At 28.8% G+C, this 22,886-nt stretch overlaps 2 protein-coding genes across 2 annotated transcripts in view; both read right to left on the reverse strand.

The window, feature by feature from the left end:
• Window positions 1–22,886, reverse strand: part of LOC100200478 (uncharacterized) — a 157,007-nt gene that overhangs the window by 86,617 nt on the left and 47,504 nt on the right. Inside the window, exons 31-43 of the mRNA XM_065788338.1 lie at window positions 14,379–14,629; window positions 14,119–14,215; window positions 13,802–13,925; window positions 13,211–13,407; window positions 12,976–13,101; window positions 12,681–12,878; window positions 11,875–12,568; window positions 11,306–11,671; window positions 10,291–10,473; window positions 10,008–10,187; window positions 3,710–3,987; window positions 495–800; window positions 220–414 (exon numbers count right to left, since the gene is read on the reverse strand). Of these exons, the coding sequence (XP_065644410.1) occupies window positions 220–414; window positions 495–800; window positions 3,710–3,987; window positions 10,008–10,187; window positions 10,291–10,473; window positions 11,306–11,671; window positions 11,875–12,568; window positions 12,681–12,878; window positions 12,976–13,101; window positions 13,211–13,407; window positions 13,802–13,925; window positions 14,119–14,215; window positions 14,379–14,629 (3,195 nt within the window). The remainder of the gene's footprint in view (window positions 1–219; window positions 415–494; window positions 801–3,709; window positions 3,988–10,007; window positions 10,188–10,290; window positions 10,474–11,305; window positions 11,672–11,874; window positions 12,569–12,680; window positions 12,879–12,975; window positions 13,102–13,210; window positions 13,408–13,801; window positions 13,926–14,118; window positions 14,216–14,378; window positions 14,630–22,886) is intronic.
• LOC136075376 (uncharacterized) lies at window positions 19,659–22,359 on the reverse strand. Its single transcript, XM_065788339.1, has 3 exons — window positions 21,838–22,359; window positions 21,462–21,695; window positions 19,659–21,336 (listed from the first exon to the last, which is right to left on the reverse strand). Exons 1-3 carry the CDS (start codon window positions 22,297–22,299, stop codon window positions 19,708–19,710), a joined length of 2,325 nt encoding a protein of 774 aa, XP_065644411.1. The 5' UTR covers window positions 22,300–22,359; the 3' UTR covers window positions 19,659–19,707.

A 22,886-nucleotide genomic window follows, 5' to 3' on the forward strand; every position in this document is an offset into this window, starting at 1 on the left:
TTAAATTTAAAATCATTAAATTCTAAAACACTATTTGACTTTAAATACTCTCACCTGCACTAAAAAATACTTACAGCTGCACAGTTCAAAAAATTATATACTTGATTTAAAGTTGAAGATAAAAGATCTCCCAAAGCTTTAATATTGATTTTGACAGTGTGTTACATTTTATTTGCTTTTATTTACAAATTAAATAAATATATTTTAAATATAACTTACTGAAACAGTAGCAGCTCCAATACAATAATAGCCAGGATCACATTCACCTGTTGGCTTCTTTTGTCCAGGACCAGCACAATATAAACCTGGTTCACATGGTGTGCAATCTTTACTTCTTTTTAAACCAGTTACATTTCCATAGTAACCAGCAGGGCATGGCTGTGGAATAGTTGATTTTGAAGGACAAAAGTTTCCCTAATAGAATACAAAAGAAAATTTAACATTACCTTGAAAATATATCAGTAAATAAAAACAACTTTCAAAAACAAGCAAACCTGTGGACACAATTTCGGAAATGCTAATCCTTCTATGTCACAATACATTCCAGCAAAACAACTGCTACAGTCCATGCTAGATAAAGCAGCTGAAGCATTCCTATAAAAACCAACTGGACATGGATAAGCATACCTAAATGATGTGCGAACCGGACAGTAGTAACCTGGCAAACATGGAGCAGTTGGTTGAGTTTGACCTTCTGATTCGCAGTAGTAACCAGGTAAACATGGCTGACACTCACTAATATCTTTTAGATTAGTAAATGAACTGAATGTGCCATTGGGGCATTTTTGAGGACTAGGATACTAGGCAACAATAACAATAAACAACAACAATAAAAAATATTTAACTAGTACTTATTTAATAAATAAAAAAATAAAAAATGTTAACCAAAACACATTACAAATATTATTTTAGTTTTTAAAAAGTAACATTAATATTAGTAATAAAGTAATAACTAAAAATATAATTGTCTTCCTTCTGTTGTTGCTGGTAACATGTTAGGCCACTGTACTTTTCCTTAACTTGCTAGTAACATGTTAGGCCACTGTACTTTTCCTTAACTTTTAAAATTTATAACTTTTATAACTTAATAATTTTCAAAAGTATTTTAGAAAATATTTTAAAAAATTTGACAAAACTTAAAAAATGAATAGTCTAAAAAAATAGAAGTATATAAAATATATAGTATATAAAATATATAGTATATAAAATACTAAATATAAAATTATTGAATTATAACTATGGTCTTTCAAATGTTGCTAAGTGTAAACTTAGTTTAAACTGTATTTACCTAATATAAAACAAATGTTACTTAGTGTAAACTTAGTTTAAACTGTATTTACCTAATATAAAACAAATGTTACTTAGTGTAAACTTAGTTTAAACTGTATTTACCTAATATAAAATAAAATTAAACTGTATTTACCTAATATAAAGTAAATTTAAACTGTATTTACCTAATATAAAATAAATTTAAACTGTTTAAACTTATATATAAAATTTGAATATTTTTATTTAGAAAGCATGTATATCAAAAGTTTCTTCAAACTTTTTGATATAACATTTTTCTTCAAAAGTTAAATTTTATATAAAATTAATTTTTTAAATTTATTATAACTGATTATGTTAAATCTAAATTGATTACTAGGTTATTACACACTTTTGTACATACTGCATACAAAATACTGCATACAAGTAATCAATAGTCACTAAGATCAATCTATTCCTCTCTCACAGAAGTTTATGCATTTCACACCTAATTAACAAAACATAACTCACTCAAAACTGTATTGTTTCAATAAAAAAAGGTTTTTACACAAACGAGTATTTTCTGAGACAAGTAATTTCTAAAAATAGTTGAATTTAATGTTATAATTCAGAATATTCTAATTCCCATAATGTTTTGGAATTTTTTAGAATTTTGGAATTGTTCAGATTTCAGAATTCTGGTACCTTCTCAAGTACTCTGGTAACTTCTGTAGTGCTATGATAACTTCCAGAATGTTCTGGAACCTTCTAAAGCACTTTTTAAAATGTTGAAGAAACTTCCAGAACTTTATAGTGGCTTCTGTAACCTCTTTGAACCTTTTCAAATTTATAAACAGTGATTATTTTTTACACACATCCAATTCACCTTTAACAAAATGTCCAAAGTAATAACACTTTTCTTCAGTTTTTATATTTTATGACAAACTTCCACTGGAAGTTATGACAAGAAAGAATGCTCAAAACAAAGTTATGCATTTTTACAAGAGATGCTCATTGAAAAATTATTCTGAAAGAAAATCTCTAAATGAAATAGCATTATCCATTCAAATAAAAGATGTGAAAATACTTTTTTTTCCTTTTAAATGTTACTATTTTTAGTTACTAGGCTACTTTTTAGTTCTGATTACAGCCCTCTTTCTGTGGTTACAACACTCTTCCTTTGGGCTGAAACAAGTTGAGCTCAGTATAACTTCTTGCTTTTGAAACTTTTTTCTACCAAACACCGTTACCAAAATAAAGCACTTAATGCTGTTAAAACAGTTTAAAAAGGTGGCTGTTGTTCTGCAGCAAGAAGAAAGTTATTGACTTCTTTTCCATTAACTAAAAATGTGCTTAATGATAGCGACAAAAAAAAAGTATACAGAAAAATTTACATTCCTTTAGTCTACAGAAAAAACATTAGGAAGAAATAGTTTCAAATTCAGAATGACAATGTAAAAAGTAAAAACAAAGATTGATAACCAAACTGTTAACCTTGAATATTAAAAAAAGAAAAATGTAAATTCTAAAAAAAAAACACATGCAAAAAGTTCAGATTTCAATCTTCCCAGTGCACAAGATCTAAAAGATGTAACTCTAAAATATCTTCTGTAACAACACCTCGACACATTTTCAATGATAATCAAGTAGTAGATTGTTATAATATTACAAGCAATCAACTAACTCTACTTCTTGGGACTATGATTGCAAAAGCTGGAGTGTTAAAGAAAGAAAGAACTTTGAGTAGATGAACTATTGAATGAACTTATACGAAATAAAAATAAAAAGAAGTATTATGCAACATGACACATTGTCTGACAGACTTGTTATTCTTTTAGGAAACACCCATACATGTCTACAAGGAAAATTCTTGAAATTTAAAACTTTAAATCAAGAGCAACAAACGCATTAATCTTTTGCACCAATGTTGAACAAAACATTATTGGAACTTGCTCAGATACAACTGCCGCAAATAATAGATGCATTCTAAGTATGGCTATTGAAGTATAAATGACCACTGCCATTAAAAAGCATCTTAATAGAAAAATATCTTTTTTTGCTTCCATACACCCTTTTTATCAGATCATCATAAAAGTAGTCTGTAGATTGTAGTTTGCAAAAGATGGATCTCCTGTTCAAGAGCCTGCGAACAAACTGAAATCATAAGTAGAAAAAACTTTGCATAAGTTCAGAGTCTTTGGTTGATAAAAAAAGAAAAATGAGATTTTTTGATCAACATCAGACAAAATACTATCAAAAAGTCATGAAACTTTAAGATGCTTATGTGTAGAAGTAAAAGGCTTTTAATGAAGGTTTTTAAAGAGTAGTAGTATATTTAAATTAAGTAAATCATTATAAATTATATTTTAATGGTAATTTAATTGCTTTTTATTTTCTATAAATAATAATGGAAAAATTTGTTCTGATTAAATTTCTTCCGGGAAAAAAAAAAATTAATATTAACTTTGTCTCCTTGCACACAATAATAACCCGCCAAACAAGGGTTGCTCGAAGGAAATGGTTGATATGACAACCCACTAGGACAGTACATTCCAGCAGGACATATAAATTGCGTACTCATCAACTCATAACTTGTAGTATTTAACATACAGTAATATCCCACTTGACAACTAGTACAATTTGATGCACCAGGAGGTGAAAAATAACCAGCTTCACAAGGTACTGGATCAACAGTACCTTTAATGGGACAATAAAAACCACCAGTGCATACAGTACAATCACCTAAAAAAAAATTATATAAAAAAATACCTATATAAAAAATATTTGTATACTTTTTTTTTACAAAACCATAATCATATGTTAATACAAATCATGGTATTTTATTATAGATTTGAAAGAGATTTGTAAAAAAAAAAATTTAAGTAAATGTATTAAATAATTATCTATTTATCATTATTACCTATTATATACATATTCATATTTTATATATTTCATATACAATGTTAACATTATTAGATATATGAATGGTAGATTGTATCAAAATTATTTTTTAAACTTATTTGTAAAATTTCGTTTCTTTTTAAAACTCCACATGACAACTTATAAAAATTTTTTTTTGGCATTTAGGACTTTATTTGCAATATGCAAAATTGAGACCTGAGGTAGCCTTCTAAATCAAATTACACTTTAGAAAAATTTAAAATAATTAGATAATTAAATTAAGTTATTTGAATTCACAGTCAAAAAGGAATATAAATATAATATAGCAATTAAAAATGTTTTTAGTAATTAACTTCAAAACATAATGAAACAAAAAAAAAAGAAAAGAAAACCAGGTTAATGTTAAAAATGCCAAAAAGATCACTAATGTAGATAAGAAATATTAGGATTTTTATTTTCAAAATTCTCAACTTTTGAATAACTCATATTCGTGTAAAAAGTTGTATGTCAAAATCTAATGAATAAATAAAGCATTTATATTTAGATTATTAAATTAGAATTATAAAAAAAAGATTTCAATCTAAATTAATTAAGAAAGATTCTAAGATACCAAAAGATTCCAGAGACTGATGTCATAAAAAGACTCAGACTTCTTGTTAATAACTTTTACAAAACATTAATGACAGATGCCACAATCAAAAAAACATATACACACCCTAAAAACATTAGAAAGAAAATATGAAAACATGTTTCAAGACTTCAAAAGTTTTTGAGAAAAATATGTTTAACTACTGAAATAAATATAATTCCATTTAAAAATAAGCCTCACAATATTACTTTTAGAAAGTCTAACGAAGGATCAACATGACAAGTTTTACAAAAAAAAAACCTCTGTCATTACTAAATGAATTAACAAACACAAAATTTTTTCATATTTTACCAAATTTAAAGGCTAAAATGATGGTTAAATATATATTATTTCAAAGTATAGCATTGATTTACAAGAAAAAAACATTTTTCCTTACACTAATGGACACAATTTTTTTCAAAATTTAAAAATCTTACTGCTTATCACACATCTGCTTATGTGGAGTTTGAATCTGAAGATTTGGATAACTGATCATGCTACAGACATATATTTCACATATTTGATAGGAAATGTGTTGATTAAATTGAGTTCCAGTCTCTATTGAATTACCATACACCAAATAATTTTTAAATTTAGACCAAAAAATCAAGTTCAATCATTTATTAAGAAATGCAGATTTTTGTGCAAAGAGATACAACTGCCATAACACATTTATATTTTGTTTTAAATAAAATTTATAATGAAACATTATTAATGTCCAATAATATTCTATAAATCTTAAAAACAATTTTCATTACAACTATTGTAACTATTGTCATTTTTTTTTAAAATAATATTTTTTGCTATTCATTTTTATAATGACTTTAATCCATTTATTTCAATGCAGTCAAAAACCAGTACATTTTTTAGCAATGTCACATTTAAGTTGAGTTATATGACAAGTGTTTGACATTTTTATCAAACATCATTAAAATCACTAACATCACCATTAAAATGTCAAATTAAACCTTTTATAATGTTTTATTTTCATATTTTAAGATTGATTTAAAACATTTTATGGTCTGTTTCATACTTATACAAATTCAAAAATGTTTTATAATCACTTCAAATAGATGATGTCACATGCAAGCATCAACATGGGTTGATGCTTGCATGTGGCATCATGTGTAATTCTACCCAATCCTAAATATCCCTTCCCAATCCCAATATCCTTCTTTTACCTAAATTTACTATATAAGTATAAATAGCCTGGAACTAAACTGTTCTATGCTAGAACCGAAATATTATTTACATTTAATGCATATTATCAGACTAACAGTAGAATACTTAGCTTACAATCAAGATTCTCGAGAGTCAAACCAACTCTACACCTTCAAATCTATCTTAAAAGTCCTGTTCCAAAATAAATTCTGGAGCACCAAGTAGATAATAAGTCCCCCCTGCTCTCAAAATAATGAAGATCTTATAAACTGCTTTATCTTCATGAGCTGGTATTAGGTCTTAGAAATATTGTAAATTAGGAACTAAAAAACACATATTACAGTTAAATCCCATAAAGCCAAACATCAACTATTATCTCAACCTATTTTCTTTGGTTCCATGAAATCGTCTAATTATTAATAAAGTCCTCTGATTAAGTTAACCCTCAAATAACTCAAACTTGGTTAAATTGAACCAATTTTTTGCCCTCTTTTGCCAAATTTGTTCAGATATTTTGAATTTTTTATATGTATAACATTGAAATAGAAACTATTAGATTAAAAAATTTTCAAAGAAGTCATTTAATATAAAAGATAATTAAACATGGCCTATTATTTTATTTATTTCTTTGTCATATTTCAACTTGAATGGAACAAACTCTTACAGAATAGAACATATTGAAATAATGGTAAAAAAACAATATAAATAATTTTATTGTTTTTATAAATTTCTTAAATAAATTTATAAAAACAATAAAATTATTTATATCCATTCATTTCTTAAATACTCTGAAAAAGTATTTCCAGAGTATTTCAGAAATGAATGGACAATTTTTGCACACCCAGGCTAAATGAATTCTAAAAAAAAATTAAAATTCACTGCACCCTAGTGTACAGAGTGTATACCGCATGTACACCATACCCTAGTGTACAGACTAAATACTTTTTTGACTCAAAGTTTAATACATGGCGAAAATTGCAACAAGGCAAAAGTTGAATAAAAAAACTGGTAATATAAAATACAATGCACTGACAAAAAATTGCCTTAGTTGATATTTATTCAGCTCATCCAACCATTGGTAATCTTGTATCAATAGAAATGATCTTTTTACCATCAAAAACTACCTAAAAGCTCCAACCAATGGACCAGGATGTGATTAGCCACTTAAAAAATTAGGTTAAAGATTTTTTTTTAAATGTTATTTATCTCCCCAGGCTCTCCAAGGTATCTAAAGTTGAGGAGATTACAACCCTCTCTCAACTCTTTCCAAAACACAAACCTTGACAAACAAAGCCGATGCACAAAGAAACAAATTGAGCGCAGTGCTAACAGGGACATGGTAGGGATCAAGCTTGGAACTACTTACTTATGAGGCAAGCTTTCTACCACTACATCACTACCGCATGTAGGTAGTTATTGTTTGTTCAAAAATTGATTAATGTAATAGATAAAAATAATCCTTTACCAGAAATCTCTATAAAACTGGCAGTTTACTGGAACCTCCAACTTTAGTAATCAGCTTAATTAAAGTTGCAATCAGTTTATTGGCTAACATATCAAGGCAGTTCTTATGGTTCCTTAAGACCTTCTTAGGTAACAGTAATGGTCTTGTTTCCTGGTTCTTAAATTAATGCATAATTACCTTCTAGGCAAGAATCTAAACTTTATTCCAAAAGGTATGGAGCTCAGCTAATAATATCCAAGCTATATAACTCATCAAAGGTCCTCTGGGAACACTTCTTTCCCTTAATTGCTATCTTTAAGTCAATGTGCCCTAAAGTCCTTTTTCTTTCTCCTGATTCTTTAAAAAAATTGAAAGTTTTTTCAGGTGTAACGGGTGACAACTAAAAAATGAGACTAGATTTAAAGACACATATCTTCTTAAAGGAATAAGATTTTAAAAATAGGAAAACTGTTTTAGAAGGTATTTTTATTCTAGTTTTTAAATATTTTATGTGTTTTTTTATTTTTTATAGAAAAATGAATAAAAAAATAAATTCAAAACAAGAAGAGATTAGAAAACATGTGTATGAATTTTATTTAAATTACAAAAATGCTGGTAAAAAGTTCACTTATGACCACATTAAAATTGAGAATATACCTAAAAGTACTATCTACAAGATAATAAAACGTGCTGAAAGTGAATCTGGGTACCAAAGAGTTCAAGGAAGTGGAGTAAAAGCTAAAAAAATGACCAGGACAAACATTGAAAGGCTGAAACTCATGTTTGACCATAAAGACGGAGTTTCTCAATGACAGGCAGCTAAAAAGTTTAACTGTACTCAGCAACACATTAGTAAAACATTAAAAAAAAGAACAAATATTACATCAAGAAAAAAAATGACAATTCAAAAACACTCTGACAGCAAAAAGCAGCAGCTAGAACTAAGTGCAGTCGATTGTGTCAGAAATTCAAACCAATCGCAAACCAATCATTGACGATGAGTCTTGTTTCACGTTAAATCACTCCAGTATCAATGGAAATGATATACTTTATACTAGTAATGTAAAATCTACTCCATCTACAATTAAATGCCAAACAAAACAAAAGTTTCAAAAGAAATTACTTCTATGGATTGTTTTTTCTGAAAACGGAATTTCTCAACCTCATTTTGTACCAAGTGGACTGACTGTAAATCAAAAAATCTATTTAAACAAATGTATTAGGAAGAGACTTATTCTATTCATCAATAAGTATCATTCAGATGGTGCATATGTATTCTGGCCAGATTTAGCATCATCTCACTATGCAAAAACAGTAATCATGTACCTAAACAAGGAAAACGTGCATTATGTTGAGAAAGCGGATAACCCTGTAAACTTGCCAGAATGTTGTCCTATCGAAAATTTTTGGAGTATTTTGAAAGGCTTTGTCTACAAGAATAATTGGCATGCAGAAAATCTTAAAAAATTACGTTCTAGAATCAAGTATTGCCTTAATAAAATTGATATTGAGCTCATACGGAGCCTAGCTCAGTCTATACCAGGCCTAGTTGATAAAGTCAGAAGAAATGGTTTAATTGAGAACAACTGATTATATATTTAAAAACTTGAACAAAAATACTTTCTAGAACATTTTTCCTTTTTGTTTTATCTTACTTCTTAAAAGAGATATGCGTCTTTAAATCCAGTCTCATTTTTTAGTTGTCACCTGTTAATCTTGTTTTTGTCTGTTTCTATAGCTTGGATTTTGTTACTGTATCACCAAGAAAACCCTGGTAAAATATGGTACCCTGATAACCCTGCGTACTCCATTAAAGTTTTTCAAAAAAAAATTACTACATTGATAAAACTTTTAGATAAAAAATAACAACTTCTTACAGTCCTATGTAAAATTTATATTTAAATTTCTTAAACAACATAGTATTTAGATTGCTGTCAGAATATTGATGAGTCCTTTGTTCCTACTCAACTATGTTGAGACACACTACAATATTACTAATTTAGCAATATACAATGGTTAATTTTTTGTTAACTAAAAATTAAACCCTACCCTCTTAACAAACTTTTTAAGACAAGATAAACAAATGTATAATTGAAATCTACTACAGTTAAACTTTTGTAATTCAAACTCCTATATTTCAAAAGATCATTTAAATCAAACGAATTCTTCAATTCTTTCAAGGTTTAATATATAGAACTTAATTCTTATAATTCAAAACCTCTTGTAGTTCAAACATATTTTCAGATCCCATGAGGATTCATACTGTGTAGTTCAACTGTGTAGATTTATAAAATATATAATAATAATGAAATAAAGTACAAATTGCCTTTTAAAATTTGTCTTAAAGATTACAAATCATAAAGTGTTGATTAATTGTGCAGTATCCTTTACACAAGTTAGGGAGGTTCTAACAACTCAGTATTACCAAGAGCATTTATTCAAGAGTATTTTTATAAAAAAAAATTTTGATTTTCAATTCACAATACAATATTGATGAATACTGTAACTTTCTGTTTGTTTTTGTTTGCAAAATTATCATGTTGAGAAAAATGTGAGGTTATATGAGGTTTAAGGTCACATGAGATGTTAGGAAACACAACATAATTATACATTTATAAAAAAATTTACCAAGTGATTTGCCTTTGAGCAATGATCTATATTTTCCTTGAGGACAAGGAATAGGGTTTGATGACCCTTGAGGGCAATAATAGCCTTCCAGGCATTGTTCGCACACTTCCCACCTGGTATTTCCAGTTCGATTTGAGTAAGTACCTGCTGCACAAGGAAATTGAGTTGCACTTTGTGTACCTTAAAAATATTTCATATAATTTGAATATATATATACTTATTTAAAATTTAAACTTTGTTTAACAAATACTAAAATGCTGTATATAAAATAAAAATTTGTTACCAGAGGGACAATAATGACCAGTGGGACAAACTCCAGTGGGTGAAGAGGCATTTTGCAAACAAAACCAGCCTTTAGGACAAACATAACAATCACTTTGAGTGTACAGATTAGTTAAGTTTGACCAAGAACCTGCTGGACAAGGATATTGTGTTGGATATTGTGTACCAAGGGGACACCAGTACCCTAAAATAAATATTTCATAGTAATTAGAAATATCTTAATCAACATATTTTGACAGAAGATACTGAACAAAATGTCTTGGCAATAAGCTGCCTCGTATCCATTGATTATGGAATTAAGACCATCCCTATTCCATCCATCTCGAAAAAATTTTTCCACCCCTAACTAATTCCTAACCTATTTGTACATACACTCCTTTTAAGGGTAATTTAGAGTAGAAAACCTGTTTAAATTTTTATCTAAACTTTAATACTGTTGTGGCTAGTTAACCTGTTTAAATTTCACGTGAATTTATGTATTGTATGCTGTGACTCTTTAATAATAAAATACGGAAAACAGTTTATATTTTAGTAACACTTCATAATAAATTTCATTATAAAAAAAATAACTCTTAAATGTAATAAATAAATCTTATTTTTTTATTTAATTTCAAAACGAAAGTTAATTTTAGCACCAAAATTCATTAACAAATTTAATACTTTTCCAGTTTTTTGAATAGATTTCAAGTTTTATTACAGTATAGCCACAAAAAAATAGAATCAACTTTAAAAGAATTAAACGTTTATAAATACAAGAAAAAAGCATTTTTTTAATCATAAAACACAACTTTAGTTAAAAGATTTCATCAAATAATAATGATTTTAGGAGTATTTTCACAAACTTGAAAAATATTAAATTTAATAAGGGATCAATGGTCTAAATAAAATTTCTCAAAATATATTATTACCCAATCTACTTTACACTTTTAGTATAAAATTCCCTTTTTATAAACTGTTTAACAATTTATGCATTTCAGAAATATAAAAATGCGTGCAATAACATACAAAAATGTCACCTTTTCCACATGCTTGAGGGGGTTTTTCAAAACCACCTGTTCCTGTACTACAAGCTTGACCTTGAGGGCAAACTGTACATTCAACTGCTGAAGTAAGATTTCTATAGTCTGAGTAAGTGCCAGCAGGGCAAGGATTTGCATATGAAACAGCTGAACCAAGTGGACAATAATAACCAGCATAGCAGCTCACAGTTGGATATGTTAGACCAGTTTCTGGACATGCCATTCCAGAAATACATAGTCTACACTTGGAAATATCTTCCTGGTTATTTAAAGGATTGTAAGTTCCTGTAGGACATGCAAATGGAGCTTCTGATCCAGAAGGACAGTAAAAACCAGCAGGACATGTTTTACAATCAGTAATTGCTACAAATATAAATTAAATATATAGTGCTAAAAAAAAGATGTTAATTTACTATATCCACATATTTATTTCTATCATTCTGTTTTTTTTTTAACTAATTAACTTTTTTTTAATTTATTTAAAACTATTTTATTTATTATTCAGTTTCTGAACTTTTTTCAGAATTTATTAGTTTTAAATATGCTAGTTAAAATATATTTTTTACTTGTAGAACCCTGTTGTTCAGTGTAAGTTCCATTAGGACATTTATATTGTGAAGAAGAACTTGTTCCATGAGGACAATAGTGACCAGCAGGACATAAACTGTCACCCTTATCATCGCCACCACTGCAATAATATCCAGCTTTACACTCTAAACACCCATTTTGACTCTCTAAACCAAGTTTATTGCTCCATGTCCCATCTAAACATGGATACTGAAACTCACTTGATGTTGATGCTAAACAATAGTGCCCACGAGGACACCTATTAGATTTACCAGGATAACCTATAGTTGGTAGCTGGTTACAAAAGTATCCAACAGGACAAGAAAAACATCCATCATTTTGACTTATTGCTCCTAACTTATTACCATAAGTTCCAATTGGACAAGGCTGCATCTGTTTTGAATCAGGACAGTAATAACCTATAGGGCATAATCCTGATTCAGGATGTGATGAAATACTTCCTTTAATGCAAATATATCCTTGTGCACAATCAAAACAAACCTCGCTAGATATGTTTGTGTATTGACCTGTGGGGCAAATAATAGGAGATGAGTCTTTTTTGGGGCAATAAAATCCTTTTGGACATGGATTACATATATATGCAGCACCATAACTGAAATATGAAGTAGGACAGTCTAAACCAGGAGATGTTGTATTCGGACAATACATTCCAGCAGGGCATGCAGTGCAACTCTAAAATATATTTATAATTTTTGTTCCATAAAATAAAATACTATAGAAAAATGAAACACAATTAAAAACTGATTAAAAAACAAAATCAAATCAAAAAGAAACTAAAACTAACTGAGCTTCCTGAAAGTGAATAATATCCTAATGGACAAGCAATTAGTAAAGGTTCATAGTTACTAGGACATGAAAATCCAGCTGGGCACTCTGAACATACATCTTGTCCGCCTACACTATAAAAACCTTTAGGGCAAGCATTTATGGTGGCTGTTATAATTGAAGGACAATAATTTCCAGCAGGACATGGGGTACATCTCTAAAATAGAAATATTAAAGTTCAAAAAATTTTTTAACTAATTTGAACTAAAAAAAAGTCAACTAAATTATAAATTAAAGTATGAAAATAAATTTACCACTTGCCCACCGGTTGAAAAAGATCCTGGCTTGCATTGAGTAGCATTTAGTATTGTAGTACTAGGGCATTCCATACCAGCAGGACAAACAATGCATAATTTCAAACCTCCAGGAGAATATGTTCCCTTTGTTTTATTAGGTGTAAAAAAAAATAATAATAATAAATAAAATAAGAAGTAAATTAAAAAAAAAGAATACATTAAAAAAAAAAAAATAGTAACATCACTGTCTTACATAAACACACTGACTATTTTTAGTCCCATTTTTTAAAGGACATTGCCAACCAGATGGACAAACTTTACATTCAATACTGTTTCCATCTGTATATTCTCCATCTTTACATAATGTTGGACTTAATACAGTTTGATTTTCACACATATAACCAGCAGGGCAAACAATGCAATATGAGATTCCAGCAGGAGAATAACTACCTATTATAAATTAAAATAATATCAAAAAGAATAGAAAACTTCAATTTTCAGAGAATGTGGGAATTTAGTTTGCAAAAATAGTTCAAAATGTGTTCAAAATATAGAAAAATATTAAATAGCTTTGCTTATCTACATTATTTTTGAACCTCATCTTGTGCAGAGCAGTTTTCTTTCCAAATACAAATCTATTAAGATTTGTATTTGGAAGAAAGAGACATTTACAAAGAGAAGTTTTTATAAAAAGTTACAACAAAAAAAAAAAAATCGCTTGATAGAAACATGCACAAAAATGAGAAAAAAATCAATTAAGTGTTCAAAGAAATATAAAAATAGTAAAAACTCAGATTATTTTAGAGTTATTAGTATAAGCTAAACATCAAACATAAGTTTGTACCTAAAGGACAGACTACAGGTGGATAAGTTGCTTTTGATGGACAGGAATAGCCAGCAGGGCATACAGAGCAGGATTGTTGACCCCCTGAAGAATACTCTCCATCTGCACAAATTACTGGCCGCTTCTAGTTACAATAAAATGTGTGCATGTGTAAAATGTGTTTCATTAAAATTTTATGTATTTACAATTTATTATACAACTTTAAATGTCATACCTTAAAACAAGAGGTTACCAAAGAATAACTACCATTTAACTAAGCTTCTATAATTTTATCTTACCTTAACATGTAACATACTATAAATGTCATAAATGCTTACAGAGGTATCAGGGCATTTATATCCAGCTGGACATAATGTGCAAGTTGTTGTTCCACCCAAACTGAATGTGCCGAATGCACAAAGTATCATTGGACTTCTAAAAGTATAAAAGTTTTAATTTATGAATAGTTTTAATTTATGCATATATTTTAATTTATGCATATATAAAAAATTTTATAGTATGCATATTTTTTTGAATATGCATATTCAAAAAAAATTTTATGTTACTTTGTATACTAATTTTTACTTCTAAAACTTACGCTGTGGTAGGGCATTCATAACCTGCAGGGCAAGTTATGCAACTTGTTTGATTAATGAAACTTCCAGTTGTCTGTCCCAATCTACAAGGAATCGGTATACTTTTTGTGCTAGGACACATTGAGCCAGACGGGCAAATGTTACAAGTTGAATCTCCTTTCAATGAATATGTCCCAACTGAACATAATCCACTTATGTACTCATTAGTTTCACAATAACTACCAGCTGGACACGGATAACAATATGAAACATTCTTGAAAAAAACATTGATTTTTAACAATATGAAACATTCTTTAAAAAAATATTGATTTTTAAACAACTTCAAACACTTAAGTTAAAAATTAGCATTTGTTTAATTCAAATTCATTTAACATTTTAATATTGTATAATTAAATTATGCAATAATTTTACATATAAAACATTTCCATGCAAGTTTTAAATTCGTTAATAAAAAAAAAACTAATACTCTCAGTAAAAAAAATTTTAATGAACACAAATTAGAAGATAGAAAAATTAATTTACAAGTAAAAAAAAAAAAAATGTCAAAATTTTTATAAAAAATGAGTTTTAAGGAAATATTTGTATCAAAGCTGTTATTGCTTATTGTTACTTAGTAATAATTCCTGCTCAAATTTTGAAAAAAATAATCCAGCAGATGAAAAAGCTGGCTAAAATTGAACAATTGTTTGAAGTATTGTATAGAGTCCATTGGGCAGTAGTATAAGATTTAAAGTTTACTTTCCTGTTGCTTCCTAAAGATTATTTCATATTTTCTGAGCCACAGAAGCTACTTTCTAGATTAAATTTCAAATCTTATTTATTAGTTATAAACTTTTACACGGGATAACTTCCTTAGTCTTATATACTCTATAAATACAATCCAAACACTTCTGTCTTAAAAGTGTGTGCTCTGTTTAATGCATATCCTAATACAGTACTAATGTCCTGAATGTATATATCTAAATGCAGTAGTAGTGCAGCAGTAGATAGATTAGTAAGCAAGAGGTATTAATAGTAGTTTGCTTTGTTAGCAAGAGGTAAGTTTAAAGCCACCACACCCCTGAAAGCAACAAATTCTGTTTTTCTGTGCACCAGCTTTGTTATACACGACAACAACAAAAAATAGCCTCCTTAACAATAATGGCGTTCTGGCCCATGTGGATGTATAACTAAAGAAAAAAAGTTTTTGAAAAAAAGTATTTGAAGAAAAAGTAAAAGATTATTGTCATAAAAATTTCCCAAGTAAATACATTTATTCACAAATGAAATAACATAACCATTGTAAGTTATTTTTAATTTACTTTTATTTTACTATCATTTTGAAGTGACAAAAAGCAGACTTGGTTTTTCTTTGCTTTAAATTCAACAAAGATTTATTGGCTATGCGGTGGTTTCAAATGATTTACATCTCCATGTTTAGGAATATTTTAACAACTTTAACTAAACTGGAGCAATCCAAGGATCTAATCCAAGAGACCCCACTATAAATAGATTCAGAATCCAATTTGTTTTTTACTATTTTATCAATTTATGTTTAGTTAAATTTGTAAACCATTCAAACTTTTTTTCATTTACTCTGTAATAATTCAGTTAAAAGCTTTTTTTATTAATATTATATTTTCATATTGCTGGACCTGTCAATATATTAAACCTCTAATGTATATTATATGTACAATGTCATTGAGAATGAGAATTGTCATGCATTAGACATGACAATATTGAGACAATGAGAATTGTCATGCATTAGACATGACAATATTGAGACATTGTACATATAATACAATGAATGTGTCACATGTCATGTTTTGTCATGTGACACATTCAATGAAGATTTATTCATTCTAAAATTAAGCACTAAAATAAGACTAAAGTTTATAGATTTTTCATTTATTATTTTTCAATGGAAAAATGATTTCAAATGAGATCAAAAAATGAGGGTTTATATAAATCTAACCATGAATGTTATGTGATTTTATTTTTCTAATGCAAGTAATCATATCACAATCACCTAGTAACTTGAACACAACATTGACATCAACTACAGTTGATAGTAGATTAGTTGTAATCAGATCAATAAATGTTGATGGGGTACTTAGGATACAAGTTGAGTTTATGATACAAGGCCAGGACAAGTTTAGATCATTACGAACACCCTGTGACTGGTAACATGTAATTTAGTACTACTTGATCCATGTCTTGCTGCCTTGTAAGATTTAATTTACTAGACAAAGGCTGGGAGTGATAAACTCTTTCTTTACTTTGGCGTTCTTGGCAGAATTAAGTCTAAAGATAGTGTCTCAATAAATCCTAATCAGTGCTCAGTTTCTCCATATCCACCCTTAGGTGCTTCTGGCTAAAGTTTAATCTCTTTAAAACTATTTTCTCATTTTTCTTTATCAGAATCCCCCTATCATCATACCTTACAACTATACCATACAACTACCTTAAAGTTGACTGGGATTCTTTCAGTAATTTTCTTCGTGATGGCCCTTGGTTAGAAATCTTTTATCTTGATTAATGTGCTACTTATGTACCTACTTAGATTCATTGGAATCATTTATTTCCTCTCAACCGTTCTAAGTTCAACCTCACTCTTCTTCATGGTTTTTCTCTCATTGTGCTGCTACAATTTCTAATTGTAACCATTACTTCCATATCTATGGCTAAAACAATTCTTTAGAAAACAGACGTCTGTTTACTATTGCTAGAAACCATTGTAAAAAGGTTTTGTCTAACGCCAAAGCCCACTATTCTAAAGTCACAAAATCTTGTATTTCATCTCAAAAATTAGGCTTCAGAGACTTCTGGAGAATCTTTAAAAGTGTCTATAATAAGAGTAAATCTGTATTCCACCTCTCTTACATGGTTCAGATTTTGTTATCTCACCTAATGACAAAATTGAATTGTTTGCTAAGAACTTTTCATCAATCTCATCTCTCGACTCCACTAACCACATCCTACCTGATATAGTCAACAAACAGGTTGATCAATTGCTTAACATTCCTATCACTCCAACTTCTGTAAAGAAATCTAAAGTGATTTCCCTTAGACTCTTCTACAGTTTGTGATCTGGACAACATATCTGTTATAGTATTGCAGAAGCGCTCTGTTATCCCTATTTTTCAAAACTCTGGAAAGCGAAATATTTAGTCTAACTACCGTCCCATTAGTCTTCTTCCTATCATAAGCAAGACTTTTGAGTCTTTAATTAACAAACACTTAATCTCTCATCTTGAATCTATCTTTCTGATAATCAATATGGATTTCAATCTTCTCGTTATACTGCTGATTTGTTAATGGTAATAACTGATAGGTTTTATCGTGCATTAGATAGGTGTGGAGAGGTTAAGGCTATTGCTCTTGACATTTCTAAAGCCTTTAATAAAGTTTGGCATGTTGGTCTTCTCCATTAGCTTTCTTCTTACAGTGTATCAGCTAACATCTTTAAGATTATTGAATCCTTCTTTTACAATTGTAGTATAAAAGTTGTCCTCACAGGACACCACTCTTCTTTATATCCTGTAACTTTAGGGGTTCCTCAAGGTTCTATCCTTGGCCCTATACTCTTTTTAATTTACATTAACGATCTCCCAGAAATTCTCACATATAAGGTGGCATGGTTTGCTGATTCCTCAAAGTTCAATATCGTGTTACTTGTCTCATCCTTTTACTGTGATTTTATGTTGTTGTTTTTTTGTGTTTTTATGTGTTCCTTAGATGTTTAAAGTGTGTATATATATATATATACATATATATATATATATATATATATATATATATATATATATATATATATATATATATATATATATATATATATATTTATATATATCCTGAAAAATCCTGAAGAAACTATTTATCAATCAAAAAATTTACTTAGAAGATTGTATTAAAAAAAGATTGATGCCTTTTATAAAAGAACATCATTCCCACAATTCATGTTTATTTTAGCCAGATTTTCTCATTATTCCAAACCTGTTCAAAATTACTTAAAAAAAGAAAATGAAATTTTTATGACTAAAAAAGATAATTCTGCCAATGTTTGGGAATCAAGGCAGGTAAAGGATTTTTGTTCAATTATTTAAGGATTACATTAATAAGATGGATGGTAAGCAAACATTTTTTTTTTTTTTTTCATTATATCAAAGTATATAATATTAAAAAAACCAACACAATTACAATACCACCTTCTATAATAACTTTAAAACAAAAAATATAAACTTATGTGTATTTGTTGTTCTCAGATTTCTTTCCAACATTGATTTTTTTTAGTTTTACCATTTCCTCAAACCCTCAATCTTAAATAATTCTTTTTTTTCTGATTTTTTTTCTCTAAGTACTGATAAGATAATTACATAACCTTTCCAATAGCACCCAATCAAATTTAACCTTGTTTACCAGGTCTCATCAGAAAGTCTCTAACTAAGTTCTTTGCTTATCCAAGTGAGCATTGTTTATTTCCATAGACTAAATACTTAATATTTAGTGCTACATTTCATAACACACTGGATGGATGTACTGTACATTAGGGCAGGTCGAATTACAACTTTTTTTCAATTTCAGTGTTTGGCATTATGGAGATAATTTCTAAACAGTCCAAAAACACATCCTGGAAAATTTTATGAAATTAAAATAGTTTCTTCATGAGCGATTTTAGCTTTGAAGTTGGGTCCTAAGGCTTTCCGCGCAACATTTACTGCGGCATTATATTATAAATTCAGGACCCAACTAATTTATATATAAAATAAAATAAATAAAAAGCAAAAGGACTGACAGTTACTTAGAAATAAAGAAAAACAAAATAAAGTACTCTTAGTCAAAAAAATATTTTTTTTTCAAGTTAGATATTCATACTTTAACAAAATTCTTTTGTAAATTCTGGTCCGGATTTTATAAAAAAAACGCAAATTTAAAATGTTGAAAATTTGTTCAATGGTTATATCAGGGGTCTAAAACTGTAACCCTGCGGCTCTTTTTTCAAAATTATTTAATGAATATTTATTTTAACTATTTAATGAAAAACCTCTCAACCTTAAATAGGTTGCCGACGCCTGGGTTATATAATAGAATATTTGTAAAATAGAAAACTATCTTAATTATTTCAGATAAGTTAAATTTATCCAATAAGTTAAATTTTAATAACGATTATTAAAAACCTTTGAAATAACTGTCAAAATTTTAAATTATATAAAAGATTCCATAAAAAAAATTGCATTCAGATCTTTTTATTTATTAAGAACCACGCGAGGTAATGACTAACTCAAAAATTATTATACATTTTTATTAAAGTTTAATTTTACATGTACAAGTAGCAATAAATTAGTTTTTAAATTAACAAAAAATATCATCATATGTCTCACCGTAATAACGTTTAGACATAAAACTCTTTCTATGCTTTTTGCTCAGAATTTTTGCTAAAATATGCTTATGACGTGCTTCCTTTCCAAAAACAGTACGAGAAGCCATGGAAACAAGTTGTACAGATCTCTCAACACTCTGTGAATGTGAAGGAAGACCTGGGAGGTCAATTTTTTCTCCAGATAATAACTTTTCTACTATCTCTTCATCAGTAATATCTTGAGTTGTTGCTGGTTCATCTATGTCTTCATCAAAAATGTTTATGAGCTCATACCATATATGAGCATCAATGTTAATTTCTGGAATTTTATTAATTCTGTTTATAACTTGGCCATCTTTTTTACGATTTCTAATATCAAGTAATCTCTGCATTGCTATTGATCTTATATATATTTCCTCTGACTTTAACATTGAGTACAAAATATTCTCAGGAAGTAGGCAAAAAGTATTGAACCTTAAGTTTGCTAAGCAAATATCTTGCACCTCTTTTCCTTGGAGCTTGATTTGGTTAATCATAAAATATATAATTGATGGAGCTTCGTGTAACTTATTGCTCTTTTTATGGAGGAACCATGTAGGAACATAGACTTGGACAATATAGGTTACCAAAATAATTAATTTAGAATCAGGAACTAGTACTCGGACATATAAAGACATCAACCGTATTGCCAATGTTAACCAACGAGAATGATTAAGGGGACCAATTTTCCAACTTGAATATTTAACACTCATATTTCCAGTGGCAATTGCAATGCAATATTCATATAAAAGCCTCTGGTCACTACTTAAATCATCTAAAATTTCTTTTTCTAAAACAATAATTGGAGACTTAATAACACCAAAATTAACAACTAAATTAAGCTCATTATTGATATTTGCCATTTTACCTAAAGGTCCAGCAAAATGGTTTGGTGAATTAGTTACTCCATCAATTTTTTTAAACAAAGATCTAAAGGGAAGCTCATTCTGATGAAGATTGCAGCCTATAGTCTGAAGTTTTCGTCCTAGTTTTTTCTCTAACTCCACAACCATTCCTGCTTTATGACCTGTGTTTGTGGAAGTATTGTCTGCCAAAACTGCTTTTAAAGTGTTTAAAGAATCATACTCTTCAAGAACTTCATATAGGCACTGAGCTTGCTTTTTTCCTGTTGCTCCAACAAGAGGTAAAACTTTGTGAGTAAGATACTCCCCACTGTAAAGGTTAGGGAGAAGTTCTTTAGTCACAGTCATGTGATGTTCTTTCTCTGTTGATCTCTTTAACACAACCTCGCCATCTTCTCTTTTTATTTCTCTTATAACTAAAGTTTCATTATCAATTTTACCATCAACACCAAGGCAAACAAACTCTCTGTTATTTTCAAAGGATTTTAAGTCTGACAATACTTTAACTGACTTTTTTTGTCTGTCTATTTTGGATTTGTCTAAAACTAAACTTGATATAATTGCTGGATCATTAAACAGTCCTGATAGATCGAGCAAAAGAGCATTCCCTAATGCAGCTCCAATCGAACTTCCTATATCGTTTCTGATCAACTCAATAGCAAACCTTGGAAACTTCCAAAGATTGTAAATTCCTGATGGACTTCTTGCAGGCTCCCATATCTAAAAAAAAAGTTATAAAGTTAATTAACAAAAAAATTTTATATAAAAAAGTGATATGTTAAAAAAAAGAAAGTAAATTTAAAAAATGTAACAATGAACTAAATTTCGATTTATTAGTTAATTACCTCACTTGAGCTAGAAATAACAGATTCTGAATCAGATTCTGATAATACTATTTCTGGAAGTAAATTAAATGTTTCTTGTTGTAATGATTGTTCCATATTTTTATGTTCAGTTTTATGTTTCTTTAAAGATCCTTTTCTAGACCTTTCACAATCAACTGAGCCAAGTTGAAATGATCCTTTAGGACCTGACTTATCTCTCTGGTTTTTTAAATATAACCTTTCTTCTACAGGAACCTAAATATTATTTGATAATATTGAGAAATTGCATATGAATTTCATAGTATTAAACTTTATCACTCTAGTAATATACTTGTGTTCATTTTATTTAAAAAAAACTTTTATTTTATTTATCTATTATTAAAAAATAACATAGTACTTTTTTATCTGGACTACATGTGCATAAAATATGAGTATTAGGACAATTATCTTGACTACATTTGATATTTTTATCATTACAAAGTACAACTTTAAGGTCACATGTGCAGGAACTGATATCAAAAAGCCTATCCAATTTTTTAGAAGTGTTTTTTTCTGTTAATACTTTGCATTTTCTTCGGTTAATTAACCTGGATATGTTTAGAAGTACTCCAACTTTTTTTTCGACACAAAATGTGGACATTAATGGTAGCCAAGTGTTAACTTTTTTCCAAATCATGATTACTTTTTCAGCTATCAGTTTTACAATTACGCTAAAGCAATAACTTGGAGTGTTGTTAAGAAAATAAAAATCTTGAATAATCTGTCTGTTTGTGGGTGGTTCTGTATTTGCAAGAGGGTTAGGACTTCCACCAAACTTGCTTTTTGTGCAATTTCGTGTTTTACGCTTGTTTGAAAACATTATTTTTCGTCCACAAAACTTTCTTTTTCCCACACAATTATAACATTTGTTTATTTTGCGTAAGTGCGGCAATCTTTAATTTGTATAAAAATGTAAGTGATAAAGATGGCGTTGCAAAAAAAATTTTAATTAAATATACCATTATTTAAAATCATTTTAGCTCAACTTAAACTTCATTAAAACAAAAAAATTTTTACCAAGCACATTTTTTTCACCTATTAATCAAATCTCTTTATTACCAAACCCCTGATTCCAAAATCGACCTGCCCTACTGTACATTCTTTCTTAATTCTTTTAAAAAGTGGTAGTGGTGTAGTGGTAGAGTGCTTGCTTCATAAGCAAGAGGTTCCAAGTTCGATCCCCACCACGTCCCTGGTAGTACCGCACTCAACTTGTTTCTCTGCGCAGCTGCCTTGTTCGTCAAGATTCGTGTTTCGGATTTATAGAGTTAAGAGAGGGTTATAACCACAATTAAGTAGCCTCTTAATTGTGGTTATAGCCTCTGTATGTAGTATGTGGCCTTCTGTGCCTTGGGAAGGTGAATTAACAAAAAAACAAATCCATCTTTTGCTGTTAAAATTGAAGAT

The sequence above is a fragment of the Hydra vulgaris genome, chromosome 01 (genome assembly GCF_038396675.1).
Source record: "Hydra vulgaris chromosome 01, alternate assembly HydraT2T_AEP".
Lineage (NCBI taxonomy): Eukaryota > Metazoa > Cnidaria > Hydrozoa > Anthoathecata > Hydridae > Hydra > Hydra vulgaris.